Source organism: Puma concolor, chromosome C1 (genome assembly GCF_028749965.1).
Source record: "Puma concolor isolate L17-30 chromosome C1, mPumCon1.1.hap2, whole genome shotgun sequence".
Lineage (NCBI taxonomy): Eukaryota > Metazoa > Chordata > Mammalia > Carnivora > Felidae > Puma > Puma concolor.
The window spans coordinates 77,503,560-77,530,251 of NC_141674.1; the positions used below are offsets into that span (position 1 = coordinate 77,503,560).

At 34.8% G+C, this 26,692-nt stretch overlaps 1 protein-coding gene across 30 annotated transcripts in view; it reads right to left on the reverse strand.

The window, feature by feature from the left end:
• The window catches only part of ZNF644 (zinc finger protein 644), a 104,923-nt gene that overhangs the window by 71,523 nt on the left and 6,708 nt on the right, over window positions 1–26,692 (reverse strand). For 13 of the 30 annotated variants that reach the window (XM_086717519.1, XM_086717502.1, XM_086717518.1 and 10 more), the window contains one exon: window positions 3,548–3,608. The exons of 1 other annotated variant lie outside the window; for it this stretch is intronic. In XM_086717519.1, the coding sequence (XP_086573645.1) occupies window positions 3,548–3,569 (22 nt within the window). In that variant the 5' untranslated portion in view covers window positions 3,570–3,608. Of the gene's footprint in view, window positions 1–3,547; window positions 3,609–8,372; window positions 8,543–10,454; window positions 13,345–26,692 lie in introns of those variants that run through there. 16 more of the 30 variants (XM_086717496.1, XM_086717515.1, XM_086717491.1 and 13 more) reach the window with 5 other exon arrangements.

Here is a 26,692-nt window from a genome sequence, read left to right on the forward strand (position 1 = left end):
TGCACATTGTGCAATCTCATCTAGAATGAAGAACATATTTTTGTTAATTTAAAAGTTTTCTTTTTCACATTACAACAAAGGGCAGCACAACTACACTGCTACTAAAGTGAAGCATAGAGAGATTAATTTGAAAATTAAGGAAATTAGCTAACATAAGATAAATATTCATAAAGAAATTCAAATCCTTGGACTTAGGAACTCTGCGAAATGAAAAAAGCAGCTGCTGACCATATAAAATATTGAAGGGCAAAACGAAGGGGAAGAATCTGAAACTGAGGTATACCTATCAGCTTCTGAGAAGAAAAACTAGTCTAAAATCTTTCAAATACATGTTAAGTCAAACAACCTCAAGGTTAAATTTCTCCGAATACTCAAATTTTATCAACAAGAAAACTAAACACACTTCACATCCATGATAAAATAAAACAAATAACTGAAGTTCTACATTTGATAAGATCTATGTCTATGAAAATCCTTGTAGGGATCAGAAGAAACAGCAGGAGATGGGGTCAATGTCCAACTCTGTGTTCAACCTTTATGGCAGAAGCTGCAGAGAGGAAAAGCAACAAATTGATCCCAGTGGGGAAGAAACTCTCCTTGCTTTGGACTTGCTAGAAGGCATAAAAATCCCCCAGGTGACTACAACAGCCAACCCAACTAGCCAAATTTCAAACATGGAAGAAAAAAAACTAGTATAAAATGCTTTAAAATATTCTAAAAGCTTCATTTCTTAAGAAAGTGTATTTTTTATATATATTATAGACCTACAAAGGTAAAACAAAATTTTTAAAAATATTTTTCATCAAACAGCAAGCTTCCTAAGCTACAGAAATCAAAAATGTTATCATAGTTCCAGACTACGATTCAATTTCCTTCTCTACGCCAATATTTTTTTTTACCCTCAGGAAAATGAGAAAAAGTTTTCTTTATTAGATGTGACCAGTCTTCCTAATCTTCTGCTTGTATTAGTCCAATACATCTTTAAAAATCTTTAAAGAAATAAGTAGCACAAACTCACAAAAAGAATACCATTAGTACTAAACACTCCAATTGCCATAACATGGATTAATACCTTCATTTGAAAAGAATAATCAAAACCAACACGGTTTTCCTTAAGGTCTCAACTAAGAACATTACGAGTCATTTTTTTCAACTGGACTGAAAGAAGACTCGAGGGAGGTTTTATTTCTCCTTCCAAAATGTCTATAATGCTGCTTCTGTATTGCCTCATTGGCTCCTTCATACAGCGCAATAGCAACTGAAGTGCCAATGTCCTCACCCCATTCCAGTCAGTATTCTCAATCCCTACTTGTCCGAGACAGAACTCTATTCAGTGTTCTATGTTTTACAAACATTCATTAAGTACACACAGTACTCTGGCACTGTGCTACTAAGATAAGTAAGACACTGGTGGTGTCTCCCTTCAAAGAGCTCACCAAAGTCCAGTAAAGAAAACATACTACTGCGAAAGTGTTAGGTCTGGCTCAAAGGACAAGATAATGCTTCAGATGGACTATTTCAGGAGATAACCTGACAACGAGGAGGAAGGACAATGGCAGCTGGGGAGACAAGGGGCTGGGGAAGAGTGACAACATTTAATCAGGACTAAAACTAAATATATGAAACATCATACTTATTTTACTCAGATAATTCTAGCATTCTGGAATAGCGGCAGTGAGACCACCGTATGCCATATTACAGAGTCTACATTTTCTTGCGCAGGTGACAGGGGAACAATGAAGGGGACAACTAGAGGGAAAAAAAGCAATGTAGAATGCTGGCAAGTGAGGTCAGAGACTTGGAGAATAAAAACAAATTATAGAGAAAAAAATATGTAGCATGGAATATTACTCAGCAATAAAAAGTAATGAACTTCTGATACAACCACATGGAGAAAACTCAAAAATACTATGTTGAGTGGAAAAAGCCATACAAAAGAGTATAATGTCATAGAATTCTATATACATAAAATTCAAGAACAAGCAAAATTAAGCTATGCTGATAAAATTCAGAAAGATGCTTACCTCAGGGGGAAAGGCATTGGATTGGAAAGGCAAGAGTATGAGGAATTTTCTGGGCAATGAAAATGTTCTGTATCTTGACCTCTATGGTACTTACATGTGTGAACATATAGGTAAAAACCCCATTTAGCTCTATACTTTAAATTTTACCACATATAAATTACAACTTAATCTATGTAAAAATGTACATATTTTACTAAAAAAAGAAAAAATGCATACATAATTGTGGTAGAATAAGGCCAGAATAAATTAAACCAGTGTCATCCCTTAAGCAATATCTGACTTTTAAGAAATCAGAATAAAGGTTCTAACAGACGCTGTATATTCAATTAGCAAACAAAATCCCTATAAGACGTTATGTAAAAAAGTCTAGCTTCTTTTCCCCTACAAGAAGATATACAGGCAAGTATTCTTTATAATAAATGCTGTGAAAACAGTGTACTTTTCCCAAAGAAAAGAAATAGCTCACTATAAACAAAAAAAATAAAAATTTTCTATACAGCAATACCTACCTTACAAGAAGTACTATAAAGATTAATAAGGCATGAGAAGCAGTTAACACAATATAGAGCACAGTAAGAACTCTTCACACTGTCATTACAATTATTATGTAATAGCAATAAAAGTGAAACTCTCCTTCCAATTATGCCTAAACTACTTACTGAGAATACACTGTTTAACTGCATATTACTCAACTACAGCACTTCTCACTCTGGGCTTTTTTTTTCTTTTTTTAACTTTGAAATCAGTTAGTTTCTGACAGCTGAAACATCTGGTTAGATTGGAGAAAGACCAAATTAACTACAATTTATCAAAGTATTCTTTTTAATCTGCTTATATCCTGAAACCATGTTCATTTACCAAAAGACAGCAAATGTATCCTTTTAACATCTCAACAGCTTGTATTATTGAAACCCCATATACCAAACCAAACAAGTACATGATCACAATTCAATTTCCTGAAAATCAACAGTCTTAAAAAATTAAAGCAAAGCACAATGCTAAATTAGAAAGTCATTCAGTACAAATATTCATAAGAAAAATATTATCATTTACAGTTCTGAACATTATACTAACATTAAAAAAACACAATTTGGCAAATTTAATCAATTTGTAGAAGGGCTTCATTAATAGAAACAAAAAAGTAAAATTCACAAAGGCAAAAACTACTCAAGTACTATCATCCACTAAGAAAACATTGAAGCAATCTAGCAAATCTCTTACTGAACTGGTTTCTGAATAGCTAAACCAAATGCCAACTCAATTTTCTATGTTTAATCGTCACTGGAAACTGCATTAAACTCAACATAAAGAAGGAAAATGAAGAATTTAGTTCCACAATTTCATAGCTCTACTGTTACTTCCACCAAATCAACTGGAGCAAGTACATCAAAGTCAGTTCTTCATATTTCAAAATTTTATTGAAAAACTCATTAATTCTGAACTTGAAGACACATTTTTAAAACGTAAGTTTTTTGTATTATTCCTACTTTGATACGTAACACTTAACAAAGTCTTCTACTTACCTAGATTTTGTCTTATTAACATCTCGTTGCAAAAACAATCTCATTCGAAATTAACTCAAACCTGAAAAAATACATGCAAAGACCATCATTTAGTTTTCTGCTTCAGATAGAAATAAGTACATTTCTATGACACACTTATTGTTTTAAATTAAAAACTGCAAATCTAATTATTTTCTTTATGTAACATCTGAAAAAGTCATTCAACTAAAACACGATCATTTTAAACTTTTAGGAAACTTGCTAAATACTACCTTTTTGATGAACTGAGATATATTCAAATGAGAAACTTAATCTTTCTAGTTATCTTTAAAAAAGATTTACAATATGGGGCACCTGGGTGGCTCAGTTGGTTAAGCATCCGACTTCAACTCATGTGATGATCTTGCAATCCGTGAGTTCGAGCCCTGCATGGGGCTCTGGGCTGACAGCTCAGAGCCTGGAGCCTGCTTTGGATTCTGTGTCACCCTCTCTCTCTCTGCCCCTCACCTGCTCACACTCTGTCTGTCTGTCTGTCTCTCTCTCTCTCAAAAATAAATAAATAAAATTTTTTAAAGATTTACAATAACTTATTTTGATTAATTTTAATAGTATAGCAATAATTAAAATCAGTATTTGTTAAAACACACATCTCTATCTAGATGTTTGTCTAACACTATTACATACATGCCAAAAAGTACACCAAAAAGCTGAAGATAAAAATACAGTATGAGATGGCATAAAAGTATACACTAATAACAACTGTAATAATGACTAACAATGATTATTTGCTAAATGCCATGGGCCATTATTCTAGAAGGCAATATATACTGATACTCTCCTACTTCCTCAATTTAACCTACAATCTAGCATAATGTGACCGCCACCCCAACATTCCCTTATACTTGAAAAATTACCTACCTCTAATTTTTCACATTTCACAAATTCTGAAAACTCAGTATGTCTTATTCTGTACTCTACACATCTCCTCTCCTTACCTGAAACAAGCTTGTTACTCTTTTAAATTCTTATTCCCCCAAAATGGCACCACCATACCTACTGCCATTCTCACCTAGATTACTGTAACTGCTCTATTTCCAGACTATCATCTCAAATTCATCCTTCTCAGAATCATAGAAGTCCTCATTTTCAAACAGCTATCCTGAAGATGTCACATCTATGCTTCAAGTCCTTCAACACTACTCATCAATGATCTTATCCTTATCGATTTATCCCCAATCTTTACTCTCCCATTCACTCCAGGTTTCTAATACTAAACCCCTTCAACTCCCAGAACAGCTCCCATGCACACTCAACTTTCATGCTTTTTAACATGGCAAACTACACTTACTGTCTCTAACTTTGCTAACATATTTTTTACTAGTTTTGCAATATTCAAATATTAGTTTGAATATTAGTTATCCTGAAAGATCCTTCTCTAATTTCTTCAGCGATGTTGTGTTTCTCAATTGCTATTAACAACTGGTGATAGCTCTGTATCAATTGTTTACTTGTGTGTTTTTCTGAACTACAGTGTGGACACACTGAGGCCAAGAAGTCATTCAGCTTATTTCAGCATTTTCACTGGATGGTACGTGGTAAAAGTACAACAATGTAGGCTGAATGAAAGATAAGAAATTTTGTGTTGTATCCCAAAATGTACATAGGGAAATAAGTAAAATTCAGGCTAATGAGTTTAATTCACATTTCCAGGACTAGAGAAAAAAAGTTCGTATCACTTCTGAATACAGTAACATTACTTTATGAAATAACTACATCTAAGTAAGATACAACTGACAAAAATCAGACCAATGCAAACTTCTATAGAGTAAATTAATTAATTTCACTGATCATCAGTACCAAGATTTTAGTTCTAAATGTTTGCATCCCTACTGAAAACAAAGTTTGTGGACTATAATTCCCGGACTAATTAAAGTATTGGACTTAAGCAAAAAAGAGTTGGAGAAGAAGGTGAATATGGTTTTAATACTAATAATGTCAATAAACTAGAAAGGTGGTTCACAAACTTTAGCATACATCAGAATCACCTAGAGAGCATGTTATACAGACTGCCAGCCCCCACCCTCAGAGCTCCTGATTCAGTAGTTCTAAGTTGGAGCCTAATAATTTGCATTTCTAGTAAGTTCCTAAGATCATGCTGCTATTTCCAGGGCCACAACTGAGAATCACAGGCCTGGAGTTTTCTACATAATGTCTAGAAGAGACAAGAATATTCTCTCTGCCATCCACTACCACCAATCTTTACCTACCCAGAACTGGATACTGTGACCTATTGCAAACTAAACTATAAATCAAAGTGAGAGGACTAAAAGTCCACTAGGAGTTGCTGAGTGTGAAAGGATGAAAAACAATGGCCCTGTAAAAGAGAATGCACATCCTAATACCTGTGAATATTACCTTGTATGACCACTCCTCCCAAAAGAAAAGTCTTTACAGATGTAATTAGTTAAAAATTTGAGATGGAGAGAATACCCTGGATTATCTGGGTGGGCCCTAAGTACAGTCACATATATTCCTGAAAGAGGGGAGACAGGGAAATGTGACTATACAAAGAGAAGGTGAAGACAGAGTAGAGATTTGAAACACTGGCTTTGAAGATTGCAGCCACAGTCAGGAATGTCAGTAGCCACCAGAACTGAAAGAGAACTTTGTAGAAAGTTTCACCATTTCTTAAAGTGTCAAATATACAACTACTACACGTATGATCCAGTCATTCCACTTCTAGGTATCTACCCAAAGAAATGAAAGCATATGCTCATATAAAAACTTACAAACGTTCACCTTTATTTGTAATAGCCAAAAGTTGAAGGAAAAATTGTCCACCAACATGTGAACCCTTACAGTTTTACAATGGAATAAGTAGGAGTGAACTAATGACACATGCAATGTATATGAATTTGAAAATAATTATGCTGACTGAAAAAAATATACACAAAAAGATTATATACTGCATAAGGGAGGAGCAATAAATATGAAAGGATTAAAAGGGGCACAAGTAAAGTTTGAGGGTAAAGGAGAAGTTTATAATCTTCATTGTGGTGATGATTTCATGGGTATACACAGATACGAAATGTATTCAAATTGTACACATAAAACATGATTTATTACATACCAATTACACTTCAATAAAACGGATTATAAGATCACAATATACAAATATTAATAAACTTGAGAAAACAATGAAATCTCTAATTAAAGAAGTCAGAGTAACAATAATGAATACAAAAAGAATATTGTCATTTATAACCAAAAAAGAGTAGAGGTGAAAATAAATCCTCTTTCAACATCTACAACTGGTACTACAATTTTGGTAATTCAATGCATGAACGATGCTTCCAGAATGTCATTAGATATATCCAATGAAACATACGTATCTAGAATCATCTGGACCTCTGAACAGATTGACATATTTAATTTATACTTGCCTAAACTTCTATATGCAAACACAATTCCTCCTGAAATATAATAAAGGTCAACCTGGAACTAAACAAATATAGAATATTAATTTTACATCATGAATCAAAAATCTGTCTGCAAAAACAGCTCCAATTCTACACTTCCCCATTATTCATGCATTTGACAATGAGGCTTTGCAGTTTCTCCCATCAAGAGGTAGAGTGTTTTCCCCTACCCTTAAATCTAGGCTTCCTTATAAGAAGACCAATAGAATGTAACAGACGTCAGTTCACAAATTCTGAGCTAGACCTCAGGAGACCTTGCATGGTTCTTCTTAGAATCCTGCTACCATCATGAGAACAAGCCTCCTCTACTCTGCTGGAGGATAACAGGACAGCCCAAATGTCCCACCACAGGCCACCCTAGGGAACTCAGTCAAGAGTACCAACACCACCTTCCTGACCTGCTGCTGAATGCAGACTCATAAATGAGTCCAGGCAAGACCAGAAATACTGCCCAGCTGACTTACAGACTTGTTTTAACAATAAAGGTTTGTCTTAAACCACCAAGTTTTACAGTACAAGTAAAACCCTGAATTGCAAGTAACTTGGTCTGTGAGTGTTCCGCAAGACCAGCAAACATTTCTAATAAATTTTAAAACAAGTGATGTCTTGCAATTTGAGTAGTAGGTGACACCGAATGTCACATGATCACAACTGAGCCAACGGTTCTTGAATTTGCTTTGCTATACAAGTGCTTTGGATTATAAGCATTTCCACAACAAATTATACTCACAAACCAAGGTTTTACTGTAGTCTATTACACAGTAACAGCAAACCGATACAACTCAATCCTAAAGAAACCAAATTAAATTATTCTTATCCCTAGAAGGGTTATTTTTATTTTTCTTAAGCATTTAAAAAAATTTTTAATGTTTATTTTGTGGGTGAGGGGCCGAGAGAGAGGAAGACACAGAATCTGAACAGGGGCTTAAACTCACGAACTGTGAGATCATGACTTGAACCGAAGTTGAACACTCAACCAACTGAGCCACCCAGGAGTCGCTAGAAGAGTTATTTTAGATTAACAATTGACCTCAATTTTTGAAGGCAAGGAAAAAAGAGACATAAAAGTCTCTTTTACTCTTTTATTAGCAGTGACTCTACAAAACATCTTGTGAGTTTGTCAATTTCAAGAGACATATAAACTGAGCAAAATCCTTTTTACAAGTAATGTTACCAGTCAACTATTATTTTTTGTGAAATTCTGTTGCTAGACAGCTTTACTAGATATAACCATATAATGAAAATTTTCAGGGTCCTCCAAAATGATCTATGAAAACTATTAACGAGCAATCTGCTATCTTACCTCTTTTTCCGATTTATGTTAATGGCACCCTGACTGCCCATTAATAAAACACTCTTCACTCAACTGTTAAAGTGGCACCATAGGCCTCCGGACTGAGGGATGAACAAGTGGCATCCAGGCTGATGAGAATTCCTCAGGCAGCCACAGCAATTTGTTCATAGATGAGGAGGCAGGCCAGTGTGGGAAAGTGGGAATCCTTCCCAGGATGTTTCCAAGTACTAGGAAAGATACACTCTTCAGTGGAAATAACAGCCATGAGAATTACGTATGTCAGAGCAGCCAGCAGCATCTCTGCCACGTCACAACATACTTAGTAATGAAGCCACCATAGAAAAAAACCCAAGCCAAAAGCTTTAATCATTACCATAATGACACTATATGCACCCATCAATCCAAACATTCTCGAAATAACTGTAGTAATAGCAGAATAGTAAATAACTTATCAATCCTCCTACTGAAGTACCTACTAGAGAAACTGAACAAAATATTTAAAAAACTATCAATTTGAAGGCACCAAAAAGTTAACACAACAGTAAAGAATGACCTGGCCAAGATCCAAGATGGGATGGAAACCTACTGATACAAACCCAGCATCCAAGGATGTTTCTTTGCCTTGGGGGTTTTTACCAATACAGATGAGGCAGCTGAGACACTGATCATAATTTCTGACGTTGTTTTAGAGCTAAGGGGACCAAAACAGGAATGCAGTTCAGAAATGGTGGGAGCCATACTGAATACTGCCCGCTATTAAACTGAGACTCCAAAGGACTAAACTCTAGTGAGCCAGAAGTAAACAAGTCCTTGCATGTACTGCAGCCTTACCTAAAGGCTTTAGCTGAGCAAATTAAAACAAAAACAAACAAACAAAACAAACTCAATCCCTAAAATTTAAATAAAGTAACCCCAGATTGCTGGTCACTCCAGGTGAGGCACAAGCAAACAAAAATTATCTCTGGAAAAAGATAATACAGAATTATTATCAGATTTTAGGCCTGGAGAAGCAGCTGAAAATAGAAATAGAAATTTAAGTGAGAGAACTAGCAGTGAGAGAACCAGAGAAGTAGTGAAAAAATTATCAGTATAAACTTTGCTCAAATCACCAGATGACTGATGAAGGAAGTATGCAAAGAGAACTGCAGGGGTCAAGGGAAAAAAATCTGGCAGAGGCCAGTATTTTTACACATGAAAAACAGAGCTGTACTACTGCTGCTTTTTCAACAGAGTGCATTTCTCAAGTGTGCACCATTTGGGCAACAAGAAGGTGAAGCCTTACAAGGCTGAAGTGCCAGAGGACAGAACCATAGCTCAGGAGAACAGATGAAAACTAGTGGAATCCCTAGAAGAAAACCACAGGGCAAGCATCAAAATCAGACTATAAACCTCACCCAACAAATCTCAGAAAAACACTAACAGAAACCGGAGTCACTAAAACATGTTAATATAATGTCCAGTTTTCAAGCAAAATTATATCCTACACAAAGAAAGAGGAGATTGTGATCCATACTCAGGAAAAAAAGGGGAGTCAATTGATACATTTGGAAACTGGCAAATGGGAACTAAAACCACTACACACTCTCTAAAATGACTAAAATTAAAGATTAACAATATAAAGTGTTGGTAAAATTGAAATGCAGAAGTGTTGATGAGATTGTAAATTGTTACAAAACACTTTGGAAAAAAATTTAGTATCTTCTGACATTAAACATAAATGTACCCTAAAACCAAGCTATTAAACTCCTGGATATTTACTCAATATAAATGTGTGCATGAGTACACGAGGAGACATGCACAAGTAAATACATAGCAGCATTATCCATAAAAGCCTAAAAAGCCTAAAAAGTAGAAACAATCCAAGTTTCCACAAATAACAAAATGGATAAATTGTAGGATATTCATATAATGTACTGTACTATACAGGCATACCTGACAAACAAGCAGCATGGGTTCAGTTCCAGACCATCACAATAAAGCAAAATAGTAAAGTGAGTAAAATGATTTTTTGGTTTCCCAGTACATATAAAAGTTATGTATACACTATAGTATAGTCTATTAAGTGTGCAATAGCATTATGTCTAAAAAAAGTACATACCTTAATTTTATATTATATTATTATATTTTTAATATTTTATTGCTAAAAAATACTAACCATTTTCTGAGTTATCAATGAGTCATAATCTTTTTGCTGGTCTTGCCTCAGAGTTGATAGATGCTGACTGATTAGGGTGGTGGCTACTGAAGGTTGGGTGGCTGCGGCAATTTCTTAAAATAAGACAAGTTTGCCACATCAAATGAGTCTTCCTTTCATGAACTATTTCTCTGTAGCAAGTGATGCTGTTTGAAAACAATTTAGCCACAGTAAAATTTCTTTGAAAATTGGAGCCAGTCCTCTCAAACCCTGCTGTTGCTTTATCAAGTTTATATAATATGTAAATCCTTTGTTGTCATTTCAACAATCTGCACAGCATCTTCACCAGGACTGGAGTGCATCTTTAAAAAGCACTTTCTTTGCTCATCCTTATGAAGCAACTCTTCACCTGTTCAAGCTTTATCATGAGATTGCAGCCATTCAGTCACACCTTCAGGCTCCACTTCTAGTTGTCTTGCTATTTCCACCACACCTGAAGTTACTTCCTCCACTGAAGTCATGAACCTCTCTCCAAGTCATCCATGAGGGTTGAATTCAGCTTCTTCCAAATTGCTGTCCATGTTGTTATTATGACCGCTTCTCATGAATTATGAATGTTCTTAATGGCATCTAAAATGGTGAATCCAGGTTTTATTTTTTTATTTTAAAGACAGGTAAGAGAGAGTACACACACAAGCAGGGGAGAGGTGCAGAGGGAGAGAAAGAATCTTAAGCAGGCTACAGGCTCAGTGCAGAGCCCAATGCAGGGCCCGATTCCATGACCCATGACAGGGATCATGACCTGTGCTGAAATCAAGAGTCGTATGCTCAATTGACTGAGCTACCCCGGCGCCCCTGAATCTAGGTTTTCAATTTACTTTGTTCATATCTATCTTTGGAATCACTATGGCATCTACAGTCTTACAAAATGTACTTTTTAAATAAGACTTGAAATTACTCCTTGATCCATGGGCTGCAGAATGGATGCTGTGTTAACAAACATGAAAACAACATTCACCTCATTACACATCTTTGTCAGAGCTCTTGACCAGGTGTATTGTCAGTAATATTTACAAAGGAATCTTTTTTCCTAGGAGTAGGTCAAACAGTAGGCTTAACATAGTCAATGAAACATGTTATAAAAAGATGTGCTGTCAACCATGCTTTGTTATTGCATTTATAGAGCACAGGCAGAGTAGATGTAGTGTAATTCTTAAGGGCCTTAGGATTTTTAGAATGATAAATGAGCACTGGTTTCACCAGCTGCATTAGCCCCCAACAAGAGTCAACCAGTTCTTTGACGTTTGAAGCCAGGCAATGGCTTTTCCTCTCTAGCTATGCAAGCCCTAGATGGCATCTTCTTCCACTAGAAGGCTGCTTTGTCAATAATGACAATCTGTTGTTTAGTGTAGCCACCTTTGTTAATTATCTTACCTAGATATCTTCTGAATAACTTGCTGCAGCTTCTATATCAGCGCTTGCTGCTTCACCTTGCACTTTCATGTTCTAAAGAAGGCTTCTTTCTTTAAACCTCACAAACCAAAATCTGCTAGCTCCAAACAGTTTTTCTGCAGCCTTTCACCTCTCAGCCTTCCCAGAATTGAAGAGAGGGATTTGCTCTGTAATTAAATGCTCTATCCCTGAGCTATCTCCCCTGAAGGGCCTTGCTCTGGATAAGGCTTTGGCTTAAGGGAATGTTGTGGCTGATTTGATCTTCTATCCAAACCACTAAAACTTTCAACCATATCAGCAATAAGGCTGTTTCATTTTCTCATTATTCATGTGTTCACTGATGTAGCACTTTTAATTTCTTTCAAGAACTTTTCCTGTGCATTCACACATTAACTGACACAAGAGGCCTAGCTTTCAGTCTATCTCAGCTTTTGACATGCCTTCCTTACTAAGCCTAATCATTTCCAGGTTCTGAGTTAAAGTGAGAGACGTGCAACTCTTCCTTTCACTTAAAAACTTAGAAGCCATTGTAGGATTATTAATTGGCCTATTTTCAATATTGTGTCTCAGGGAACAGGGAGGCTCAAATAAAGGGAGAGAAACGGGAACAGCCAGCCAGTCAGTGGAGCAATCAGAACACAACCAACATTTATTAAGTTTACCAGGCCATCGTGGTTTCTGGCACCCCAAAGCAATTATAGTAGTGACATCAACAATAACTGGTCACAGATCATCGTAAGAAATATAGCAATAAAATGCGTGAAATGTTGTGAGAATTACCAAAACGTGACACAAAAACATGACGTAAAGCAAATGCTGTTGGAAAACTGGTGCCGACAGACTTGCAGATACAGGGTTGCCACAAACCTGAAATTTGTAAAATAAATAAATAAAAAAAATGCACTTGCATGGCTCAACAAAGTGTGATAAAATGAGGTATGCCTGTAGAGCAACGAAACTGAATGAACTACAATTTTATGTGAAAATATAAATGACTCTCACAAATAATGCTGAAAAAAGCCAAGATCCAATTATGCAAATTTCATTAATAAGAAAAAATATATACCTCAAAAATGTATTTTTAAGTAATAAAAATATAAAACAAAAAAGTGACTACCATAAAAGGTGGGATGGTAGCCTCCCAAAGACAAGGGGGGAGGCTGATTGGGAGGGAACAGAGTGGAAGGAGTGGCAATGTGTTAAATTCTTGACTAGGGGTTAAGAAGGTATGCACTTCTGAATTCTAAAGTTGCACATTTTTACCATGTGTTATTCTGAGTATTTTTTTCCACATTAAAAACATTACACTATTAAAAATATAGACATTTAAGGCTTTGAATTTTCCCGAGTAAAGCATTGGCATTATACTATTTTGTTTTTACTTTAATTAAAATTATTCAAATACATTATTTTAAGATTTCAATTAAAGCTTGTTATGAAAATCAAGACTACCCACCACCCCTTCTCTAACCATCCCTCCCCTACCCCTGAGTTCTAAACAATGTAGTTATACTTGTATGTGGATTTTTCACTTTGGATCTGACTGAACCCTACATGAGAAAATGAATTAACTCCTTGTATTCCTTCTATATTTTCTAAAACCTCCTCAAAGCCCTACTGAGGATGGCTAGCTGAATTTTTCACGAAAGTGTAAAAGCAATTCAATGGAGAAAAAATGTCTTTTCAACAGTTGGTGCTACAGCAATTGAATATACAGACAGAAGAAAAAGAGGATACCAACTTAAATCTTACACTCTATACCAACATTAACTCAAAATGGATTATAGATTTAAACATAAAATGTAAAACTATTAATCCTGTAGAAGACAGAAAAATCATCAGGATCTAGACCTAGAAAAAGAGTTCTTAGAAATAACACCAAAAGCATGATCCACAAAAGAAAAAACTTGATAAGCTGGACTTCATCAAAACAAAAATCTTTTACCCTTTGAAAGATCCTGTTAAGATGATTAAAAAGTGACAGAGTTGGAGAAAGTATTTGTAAACTACATTAACAAAAGACTGCCATCTAAAACAGAATATAGAACTCTCAAAACTCAACAGTAAGACATAAGCAAAAATATCAAAATAAGGACATTTGAAAAGCATCATCTCCATTAAACCAAGAAGAACACTGGCAAAAATAGTGTCAACATTTTCCAAACTAGAAATTAACCAAAGGCTCGCAGCAATCTGGGGAGAATTTATTCAAGAAAGACAGCTATATTTTAGTAAGACGAGCAAACTGTGGCATTTTTATTTTGCCCTATTCCCAGCCTCCCACTCCAGCTTTATAGTAGCTTTGAAAGTCAACAGTCCACAAACCTGGTGAAAACTAACAGCCTGGCAGTTCTATCAGGGGGGCAGAAGAAGGTGGACTGCCTCTACTACTACATTCCCAGAGGACTGTCATTATTTGACATGTCTGGTGGTTTCCTGGAAGACCCCACTCCCAAAGCTATCTTAATTTGACCTCAGAGCTCCCTCCATGCAAAACAAAACAAAACAAAACAAAACAAAACAAAACAAAACAAAACTCTTTGCCCCAAGGGTATTTGTCAAAAACTATCAGAGGCAATTGTTTCATATTGCAGCTGACCAAGGCAGTGGATAACACTTGAGACAAACAATAGGCTAACCAAAAGAGCTTAAAAAGAAAAACTGGGTGCTTCAAAAAGTTCCAAAATATTCCTGAGAATCTAGATGGTCATATGTAAGCACAGGTATGTGCACATGCTCAGGAAAAAACTGAGAAGGCCCTAAGCACTCACCTCTGGCTAACGTGAAGCTCTACACAAGCAGCAAGTTAAGAGTAAGGCAAAGTTACAAAATTCTCTTCTGAATGCTGAAGGCTCCAACACACACAGACCTTCTAAACAAAAACTGGGAGACTCACTGATTACAGGTATTTAAGGACACCTCTGTTGAATTATTAGTTGAACACTAAGCTCAATGAGTAGAGACTTCAGTAGTCACCCATGTTAAAGAAAGCAGATTTTACTCAATTCAATTTTGTTTATTAGTTCAGAATAAACAAACAGAAACAAACAGTAACAACAACAAACACTGGGGAGGGGAGAATATCTGATTATCAAAGCTTCCACATTATTAATAATTTAGTTTTCAACAAAAAAACAGTAACACTTAAAAAAAAAAGACTTAAAAGAAAATCGTTCATATACATGGGAAAACAAAGACAGTCAATATAAAGTGTCCAAGGAAACACAGACATTAAACTTAACCACATTCACAAATCGCTTATTTTAAACATGTTCAAAGAACTAAAGGAAATCTATGTCTAACAAACCAAAGGAAAGTTATGAGATAGATGTCCCACAAATAGAAAATATAAATAGATATAAATCATGATAAAGAATAAAAAAATTCTGGAGTTGAAATGTAAAAAATTTTAGTGAAATTAAAACTTCACTAGAAATTTTCACCAGATTTGAACAGGCAGAAAAAGAAATCAGTGAATCTGAAGATAAGTCAATTGTGATTAACTTCTCTGAAAACAGAAAGAAAAATCAAAGATTAAAAAAAAAAAAAAAAAGAGGAGTCTAAGATACCTGGGGGACACCATTAAGCATGTCAACATACACATAATGGGAGTCCCAGAGAGAGGGGAAGGGAGGGGGAGAGAGAGAGAGAGAGAGAGAGAGAGAGAGAGAGAAGTGAAAAGGGCAGAAAAAATATCTGGGGTGCCTGAATGGCTCAGTTAGTTAAGTGTCTGACTTTTCATTTTGGCTCAGGTCATGATCTCATGGTTTGTGGGTTCGAGCCCATGTTGTGCTCAGTACTGACAGTGTGGAGCCTGCTTGGAATTTTCTCTCCCTCTCTCTCTGCTCCTCCCCTACTTGCTATCTCTCTCTCTCTAAATAAACATTAAAAAAAAACACCAATATCTAAATAAATGACTGAAAAGTTCCCTAAATATAAACCTTACATCCAAAAAACTCAATGAACTACTATAAATAAACTAAAAAACCAGAGAATCCTGAAATAACCAAGAGATAAGTGACTTGTCATGTATAGAGATCCTCCATAAAATTAATAATTTCTCACCAGAAACCATGGAAGCCAGAAAGGCAAAGGGAAGACATATTCAAAGTACTGAAAAAGTAATACTATCAACCAAGAATTCTTTAACTACTTTTCAAAAAATGAAGGCGAAATTAAGACATTCCCAGATAAACAAAAACTGACAGAACTGGTTGCCAGGAGACCTAATATACAAGAAATACTGAAAGGCGTCCTTAAGGCTGAAATGAAAGGACGCTACACCATAACTTGAATCCACCTGAAGAATAATGAGCACAGTAAAGGTAGCTAGATAAGTAAATATTAAAGATACAATATAAAATATACATAAAATATATTATATAAAATATAGAACATTAAATAACTTTTAATTTTGTAACTTTTTTCTTCTGATTTAAGAGACATATAGAGACATAATTTGCATGAGAATAATTACACAAAGGACAGAGAAGAAATGGAGCTATACAGGAGAAAAATTTTTGTATATTATTGAAATTAAGTTGCTATTAATCTGAACTAGATTGAAGTAAAGTTATTAATTGCAATTCCCAGGACAACCACAATGAAAAAATATATAGTGAAAAAAAACTAATAAGGGATTTAAATGGTACTACCAAATAATCTATTTAGAACAAAGGAAGGTAACAGTAGAGGAAAAAAGAACAACAGAAAAAAACCTTAAGACAAACACAAAACAAGTAACAAAATAGTGGACATAAATCCTCCCTTATCAGTAACTATATTAAATGCAAATAAACTTGACGTTCCAATCAAAAAGAAGTGACTGACAGAATGTGTAAAAAAAAGACAACCCAATTATACATTATCTAAAAGAGATGATACACCGTAGGTTCAAAGACACTTTTGATTCAAATAAACTGCAAGTAAAAGGATGGAAAAAGATATACCAAGCAATCTATAACCAAGAAAAAGAGCTGGAATGGCTATACTCTTTTTTTTTTTTTTTTTTTTTTAGAGAGACAGAAGGGAAGGGGCAGAATCTTAAGCAAGCTCCACGCTCAGCACAGAACCTGAGACAAGGCTCAATCCCATGATACTGGGATCATGACTGAGCCCAAATCAAGAGTTGGACACTCAACTGATTGAGCTACCCAGGTACCCCAGGAATGGCTGTACTCTTATCACACAAAATAGACATTAAAAAAAATGTTACTAGAGACGACAAAGAAAGACATTTTATAATGATAAAAGGGTCAATTAATCAAAAATTACAGATCAGCTATAAACATATATACTCCTAAGAATAAAGACTCAAACATATGAAACAGAAACATAAAACTGAAAGGAAAAATAGACAACAGACAAAAACAAACAAAAATAGTTGGGAGACTTATTTAACTCACTTCCAATAATGGATAGAGCCAGACCAAAAAAAAAAAAAAAGCAAACAAACACAAGGAAACAGAAGACTTTAACACTATAAACTAACTAGACTTGACAGGTACAGGATTCTCCGCTCAAAACAGCAGAACACTTCCTTCTCAAGTGTACATGAACATTCTCCAGTATAAGCTATATGTTAGGCAATAATACAAGTCTCAAGAACTTTAAAGGAATAAAATAATACAAAGTATGTTCTCCAAACACCAGGGAATGAAACTAGAAAGCAGTTACAGAAGGAAATTTGGGAAATTAATATGTGGAAATTAAGCAACAAACTCCTAAAAAACAAGAAGTCAAGGAAATCACACAGGAAAATTATAAAATACGTTAAGATTAAAACAAAAGCACAACACACCAAAATTTAAATGATGAAGTGAAAGCAGTGTTTAAAGGGAAATTTATAGCTATATATGCTTACATTTAAAAAGATGTCAATTCAAAAACCTAAACTTTGACCTTAAAAAAAACAGAAAAAGAACAAACTAAACCCAAAACAGGCAGACGAAGAAAATAAAGATTACAGCATAAATAAATGAAACAGAGAACAGAAAAATAATACAGAACAATCAATGAAACCAAAAGTTGGTTCTTTGAAAACATCAATGAAGTTTACAAGCCTTCAGCTAGGCTGCCAAGAAAAAAAAAAGACAAATTATTATAATCAAGAATGATAAAGGGATCATTACTACTGGTGTTATAATAATAAAAATGATTATATGGGAACATTAGGAACAACTGTATAGCAACACATTAAATAACCTAGATAAAATGGACAAATTTTTAGGGGGAAAAACTACTGAAACTGATTCAAGAAGGGGTAGAAAATCCAAATAGCATTATAAATTAAAGAGATTAAATAAGGAAAAAATTTACCAAAAGTAAACCAGGATTAGATGGATTCTCTGGTACAATCTACCTTTAAACCAAACGTTTAAAGAATTGACACCAATCCTCCACAAACTCTTCCTCAAAAAAGAAGAGGAAGGAACATTTCCTAATTCATTTTATGAAGCCATTATTACCTTCATACCAAAACCAAGACATCACAGGAAAAGAAAACTACATATAAACGTCCCTTTTGAATAAAAATCACAAAAATCCCCTCTATTTTGTGTGCATGCACACACACGTTTCTAAAGACATACCATCTAGATCCCCTTGGCTTCTTGTTCCAATCTAAATTAATAACTCTCAGACCTGCTGCACAGCCACACTCCTTGGATCTCCCTTCACCATTATTTTAGGTATGCATTCTTTTTACTTATCTCCTGTACTGGATCCTATTTCCTGGATAATCCCTCTTTTTGATTTACCTCATCATTTTGATAAAGTCCACGTCCTCTAGTAACTTCCTGAGATACAGTGCAATTGAAATAAATATTCCAACGACCTCATGTTTCATAACTTTAGCCTACTCCCACACTTGACAGCTTGGCAAGGTATAGAATTAGTTTGGAAATACCTTTCCTTCAAATGCTTTGAAGGCATTATTCCATTAACAATTACTTTCCATTGTTACTGATTCCTAATCCCTTTTATATGCTTCAAACGGGAAAGCTCTTAGGAACTTCCTTTTATTTCTAATGTCTGAAATTTCACCATGATGTACTTTGACGTGGGTTCTTCCCCCCTAGTCACTATGCGGAGCATTCCGTGCACCCTGTCAGTGTGAAAACCCAAGTTTTTTGTTCAATTATTAATTTCCTCCACACATTTTTTCCCCATTCTGTAATTCTCATTTTTTACATGTTGAATTCACCAAGTATGATCCTCTCATATTCTTACCTTCTACTTTGTATCTCTTTTTGTCCTGCTTTCTGGAAGATTTCCTCAACTTTATCTTCCAACCTTCTACTAAGTATTTAACATTCTAAATTTCTAGCTTTTTTATTAATGTCATATCCTGTACTTCCAATCCTTCTATTATTTCATATTCTAAATGTCTAAGAGCTTTTCTTTGTTTTCTGAGGATTCTTTTTAAAGCAAGCATCCTTTCTTGCTTCAAAGATAGAATTTATCTTACTTCCAAACATATTCCAGTAACTTTTTTTCTTCTTGAACTGTTTCTATTTCTTTCTCTTTCATACTGAGGTTATCTTCAAATGATCCTTAATGTCATATTTGAAAATGAAACATTTAAAGGCTGTCTTTAAATTGCATTAATGGGTAGGTGTCATTGTAGGATGTGGACCAGTCTGGGCCATTTCTCTGGGTGAATCCACATCTGTTATTATCTGTTGGCCTTTTTTCCTGATCATTAGTTTGCTATAACAGGATTAATCTTCCAACCTCACATCTGGGGTTATAAGCCTAACACCCAGTATTCTCAGGACCAGTAGAGAAAAAGAGGCTGGGGAGGATTCCTGGATGTAGATTTCTAGTCAATACTATTTAGTATGACACCCTTAACCCAAGCTGTGTGTAGAGTTCTCCAGTACAGAGAAGAAACTTGAGGGTAAGAAACCCTCTCCTGGTACCATGAGTGTTGCTTACTTTTTATCATAGACTTTTGGACAATTCTTTCAAAAGTACCTGAAGCTACCAATTTCTGAAGAACCCCAGGATCTACGGCACCAATTCTAGGCCTTCCCCAAAAATAAGCGGAAAATTCAGTTTTCTCAGATCTACAAAATTAGTTACTACGTGTTGCTTTTCAGCCTCCAGAGTTTTCCGTGATCAACTTTTCAGTTTTCTTTGTCCCTGACACCCTATGCCTTTAAAAAAACAAACGAAAACCACTATTCCAATTCTAGTAGGGATAGCAAAGTAAATGAAAGTTTTTTAACCCATCATGTTTAAATGAATATTAATCTCATCTGTTTTTTCATGTCGTATACTCATTGTTGTTCATTTCTAAATAGTACGAAATTGAAGCTTAAATCCCAACAGGACACAGTTTTCATCATCCAAGCAAGTAGTTAACATCATTTTGGCTTTAATATCTAGTTTTATTGTTTAATCAAAAAAAAAAAAATACTGGCCTACGCCATTCCTCTTATTAGAACCCCAAATTCTCTTTGAAACTCAAAACACGATTTTTTAAAAAATTCACAGGAATTTGAAAAGAATGTTGTATTCTCTGTTTGGAACAAAGGTTGACATACATCTTTTAAATAAAATCTATTGCTATTCAAATCTTCATATCTTAAATTTGTTTATTTGATCTATTAATTTCTGAGAGGTAAATTAAACTCTCTTAAAAAGACTGGTGTTACTAATTTCTCTAAAGAAACATTACTTACTCTACTTCATGTTTCAATACTGTTTATCACACACAATTTCAAACTGATAGAGTTTAGTTCTAACTTTTTATTAATTAAAAAATTTTTTTCACTCATTTTACTCTAGAAAAGGTTTTATCCTTTGCTTGATATTGATGAACTTGTTTTAGTATTTTTGCCATTCCTTTGTTTTTTTTTTTTTAACTTTATTTGTTTTCAGAGAGAGAGCGTGTGCACACTACAGCACGCAAGCTGGGGAGGGGCAGATGAGAGAGGGAGAGAGAATTCCAAGCAGGGTCTGCACTGGTAGTACAGAGTCTGATATGGGGCTCTAACTTGTGAACTGTGACACCATGATTTGAGCCAAAATGCAGAGTCGAACGCTTAACAGACTGAGCTACCCAGGCACCAGGCCTGCCATTCCTTTATTTTTAATGATTTAGATTTCCTACTATGTCTTAGATACAACTCATAAAACTACACACCAAAAATTTTTAATCCAATCTGCAAAGGCAGGGAGTGAGGAGGACCAATTCCTGTTAAATTAAGAAAAAGCTGCTGGAAGGCTATCAGTTAATCAAACTTGACAGGGAGTTGGTAAGTCTTGGAAAATAAGATGAACCAGGAGGAAGGCGGACAAGCAATTATCACACTAAAGGACATCTTCTTAGGATGCCATTTCTACCACTCTTAATGGCAGAGTCACCATTAAGGCATTCAATGCCATAGCACAAGATTTTTGATCCCATCATAGCCACAAATTATCTCTATCTCCTCCACCTCTTTTCTGTATGAGCTTTAGTAGACTCAATGTATACGGAATAGTCAATCTGGCCTTTCAAACTGCAGCCTGTCCTCAAGCATGTGATGATTTTTCATTGCTTCTCAGCTTACGTAGACCCAAGCAGTGCACAAAGGTGGAAATAGGTCTATTTCTAAGAAGTTTCCAGGCACAAATGGGTAGAGACAGGGAAATAGGGTAAATGATGTTACAACAGGTAAATGACACAGTCAAATGTACTTGTCTATTTTATCATGTTGCCAGAAATCTCACTAACTTCTTTACTGAAATTAAGTCTTTATTAACTGTGAGAACAGTTAAAATGTAAACTTGTTAAACTAAGACTAACATATTACCTTAAGTTCCTAGGCTCTATAAACTCCCAAATTCTGTTCTATTTAATAACTCTAAAAAAGGGAGATAAAAAATTTTAATTATTTTACTTCTAAACTTTTTCATATTTTTCTAATTCTTTTCTTTTAAGAATAATCTTGGGGCACCTGGGTGGCTCAGGCGGTTGAGTGTCTGACTTCGGCTCAGGTCACGATCTCGCGGTTTGTGGGTTAGAGTCCTGCGTCGGGCTCTGTGCTGACAGCTCAGAGCCTGGAGCCTGCTTCAGAGTCTGTGTCTCCCTCTCTCTCTCTGCACCCCCCCTCCCCCACCTCACACTCTGTCTCTCTCATTCAAAAATAAACAAACATAAAAAAATTTTTTTTAATAAAAAAACAAGAATCTTACTATAAGACACAGTATCCATTCCATTTAAACACCCTTAAAAACCCCAATAAAGACAAACATCTTACATCTTAAATATCAAAAAATGCTACTGCTCAGAGGGAACTATAAGGATTATTTTTTCCCCTACCAACACACTGTGTTCTCAACTATTCCTAAATTTTGAAATAAGTATTTATTTTAAAACAAATTTAAACACTGGTATTCCAGATTATTAATTTTATTATCTGTTTTCCCACCAACTCCTATACCAATCAGAATGTCTCTTAAACCATGTCTAAAATATACTATTATAACTCAGAATACAACATTACAAATACAAGCTCTTCTTAATATTCAAGTAATTTTTTTTTAGTTCAAAGTACTAGCAATTCAGAAAATACCACTACAGCATAACTTCCTTGGGTGTTACTTCGTTTTCAAACCAAACTTAAAAGCTCATCAGTTTTTTAATAGAACAAGGTGAATGTATCCCAGTTAGTGTTAATAATTTATTTGCAAATTGTGTGTCCAAGTAAATTTATTTTCAATGAGACGATAAAAGTGTTCCATTCTTATTTTAACTTTGCATGACAAACAGGAGGCACATAATTCACTTGCTTGATTTTAAAACTACCCATCCTTACTCTTCCCTCTCACCCACCAAGATAATAACCTCCAACTGGCCTTCCTCACTTCAATCTCTTCTCAAATCATGTTCTATCTGGCTGCTAATCTTTCTTTATTTTTATTCATTTATTTCTGTTCAGTGGCCTTAAGGAGTATCCCTTATCTCTAATTTCTAATCCAAACTTCTTTAGATTCCCCCAGCTTGGGCCACATCTTATCAAATTTATTCTTCATTACATTCATTTAAAATAGACTCTATTTTGAGTAAGGGAAACGCTTACATTCCACAATTTCCATCTCTGTGCTTTTTTAACATAACTTTTCCCCTACCTCTCCACCAATATTCCTTCCCTCTCCACCAATCTTCATACCACTTCTTCAAAACCTAGATTAGAAAAATATTTTTGCCAAGGAGCTTAATTAATTAGCCCAGTCTTACTAGACACCATTCATTTTATTTTCTGTCAACTCAGTAATTCAAATGCTTCATTATTAAGTGCTCTTCAAGTTGTGTCTTAAATCATAAGTTCTTCAGAGCAGGAACCATATCCTTTATTCCATATATTAGCATTCTTACCCTAATAAGATACTAAGTGAATTCTGTATAATAACTACCCCAGTGAAAACAAGCAAAGGTTGAAGAACATACAACCACAAAAATAAGGTTTTTCTGCATACAAAAAAAATCCAATCTCCCAAAACTAAATACAAATATAACATTCATTTTCATCAAAACAACACAAAAACATAGAACATACCCTTAAAAATATTTTTTTCTATCTGGAGAAGTCAGCTCTTAAAGCTCTTAAGGCTGTTAATTAATAACATTCTAGTTGTTTTTGTTTGTGGTTTTCTAAATCTGGCCCAAAAGATATTATATAAAGTCTTAATATTTTGTAGATAATAACCACACTTTTTCAATGTCTAATCTAACCAATTTGCTTTAGCCTTCTGTACTTCATAAATGCAAAACCTACATAAGAGAAGTTGATATATAAGGTTTTATTTCAAGACAACTATAAAATTCTTAGGGCTACAGTATATTAAGCAAACTTACTACATATTTAAAAAAAACAAAACTTTATATATTCTCATTCATAAGTTCAAAAGCATTCATAATCCAAATGTTAATGAGAAAGTATTTTCATGTCCACTTCTGTACAAATTTATGAAACGTATCTATTCTTCAAAACTAGGCATACTAGGATGTAAAGATACGTATTTTCATTGTTAGGTACTGTTTCAACTTTATAAAATACATATTTGAGAAATAAAAATATTTCTCCCAAAAGCACCAATTGTTGCAGCAGTAAACAAGGCTTCTGCTGCTCAGTATTTATAAAAAACAATGTTGTAACCATTAATTCCGTTTGAAAAACAGAATTGATTCAAGCAGTAGAAGTCAAAATCATGATGAATAATTCCACTTCAGTTTTCATTTTGTAAAGTGTCTCTCATGGATTTTAACCATTCAAATGTTTGTGTAACTGTCCTTAAGGTAATATTCTAGGTTCTTTACACATAAATAAATGTCAAAATCTTTCAGGTGAAGAATGCATACTTAGCTGTAAACAGAAGTACACCAATTTACTCTTATCCCTACAATCACAATCAGAAACACTCAAATACCTTATTAAGTAACCTGCAATGCCTGAAAGCTAACTTACATAATGCCTAGAAGCTACTATTAAAATGGTTCCAAAAGACCTCTATATTAGGAGGCAATCCAAGACCTCCTCTACCTACTTCTTGGCTATATGCCTAGAGAATACTGTAATGAAAGCAAGCCAGATAACTATGTTATCTGCAGAAGCAATTCAAATCTCTGCATTCTAAACAAATTTCTAGTCATAAAACTACCTTCTGAAGAATCAATATTAATGAAAACTAAGAAACACCTCTCTGATCATGGTATAAACCACACTGGAAAAAAAAAGTAGAGCTATGGTAACAACCACCTATCAACTGATTACCTCCAAATTCACATAATGCCAAACAAGGACAGAAAAGACAGAGATTCAAGCCATCAACTCTCACTACCCTTGGAAAGGAGGACAAATATGCCATAATCAAGTTCAAATATAAGCTAAACTTAGTTATGGTTATAGAGACCAAAACAGTAGTCACTTTTGGAGGGGGAATTGGAAATTTTTTCCATATAGAAAATGTTTACTGTCTTTATCTGAGAAGTCGTGTGTGTATGCTTCTATGAAAAATTTCACTGAGGTGTTGTCATAAGAAGTGTGCACTTCACTGTATGTAAGTTATACCTAAATAAAACATATAAAAATAACTTCAAAAAATGGTCAAATCTAAAAACCTTTTCTCAATTCAATTCCTTTTTGATCATTCTCCGTCATACGGCTAATCAGAGAATACCAATATTCCCTAAGCACACTTTTTTCCCCTTAGGAGACCTACAAGACTTTGTGAGTACTCTTCTGCATTTTTCCTGTTCTGCCTCATGTGTGTGTGTGTGTGCGCACGCATATTTGAGAGAGAGAGAGAGAGAGAGAGAGAGAGAGAACGTAAGCAGGGTTGAGAAGGGCAGGGGGAGGGGGGTGGGAATCCCAAGCAGGCTCCACACACAGCATGGAGTCCACCAGGAGGCTTGATCCCATGACCTTAGAGTCATCACCTGAGCCAAAATCAAGTCAGAAGCTCAACCAACTGAGCCACCCAAGTGCCCTTTGTTCTGCCTCATATTAACTCACTTAAATATTATTTTGATATTAACTGCTCATGTACAAGACATGATTAGGCACCCTCCAACATACAATATCTCATACACACACATCCCCCATACTAAACAAATTCCTTAAACTAAATTCAAGTCACTCTATTATCTGATTTCAAATTATGTCTCCTATTTTAATTCCCATCACTTTACAGATTTGTTCTCCAGCAGACTCTTTTCTTAGCTACCCTTTAAGGCTCATTTCAATTCCTACTTTATCCTTTCTCCATACGTGTACAGAACTAACTATATCTGCACTGTCCAATACAAAAGCCACGTCGCTACTAAGCACTTGTAGTCCGGCTAGTCTGAATTGAGATGTGCTTTAATTACAGAACACACACTTCTGATTCTGAGACCTGACGTGAAAAAAATGAATGCAGAATAGCTCAGTTATTGGAATAATGTTTTGAATATACTGCGTTAAATAAAATACATTAATAAATTTAATTTTACCTATTTCTTTTCATTAAAAATTTTTTTTTAATGTTTATTTATTTTTGAAAGAAAGAGAGACACAGAGTGTGAGTGGAGGAGGGACAGAGAGGGACACACAGAATCTGAAGCAGGCTCCAGGCTCTGAGCTGTCAGCAGAGCCCGAACTCAAGAACCATAGGATCATGGCCTGAGCCCAAGTCCGACACTTAACTGACTGAGCCACCCAGGCACCCCTCTTTTCATTTTTTAACATAGCTACAGAAAAATTTAAATCACATTTATAGCACAACAACATATTCCTATTGGTCAGTGCTGCCCTGTACAATTTATGTATAAAAGCCCCACAAATTATCTTTAAATATATGTCATCCACCCAATTAAAGTATAAGAATTCAGTATTTTCCCTTTTATAAAGGTTATTACATTAGGAATTACAAATAGTAACCAAACAAAATTAAGTGCCTATTTAATTTTAATATCACTTTTTAAATATTTCTAACAGGGAAACTTACAGCATTTCAAAGTATAAAAATATAGGAAAAGTTGTTTTCACATGCCTAAACTGAAAACGTCATCTACATTTTACATATACCCAATTTTGAGTTAAATGTCTCACCAGGTAGGTATTATTAAACCTGTAGCATTTCTAATCCCAGAGAGTATTAGTTCTGATTAACCTTCATTATTTTTCTTCTTGGTCACTCAGTAAAGAAAAAAGGCAGTCTCCACTTTGACCAATATCACTGTACCAATATCCAGCAGCCAAGACAAAGAGCCTTTATATGGTGGTATGAATAAACAATGTGGGCAATATGACACCGCTTAAAATAAGAGTAGGCAG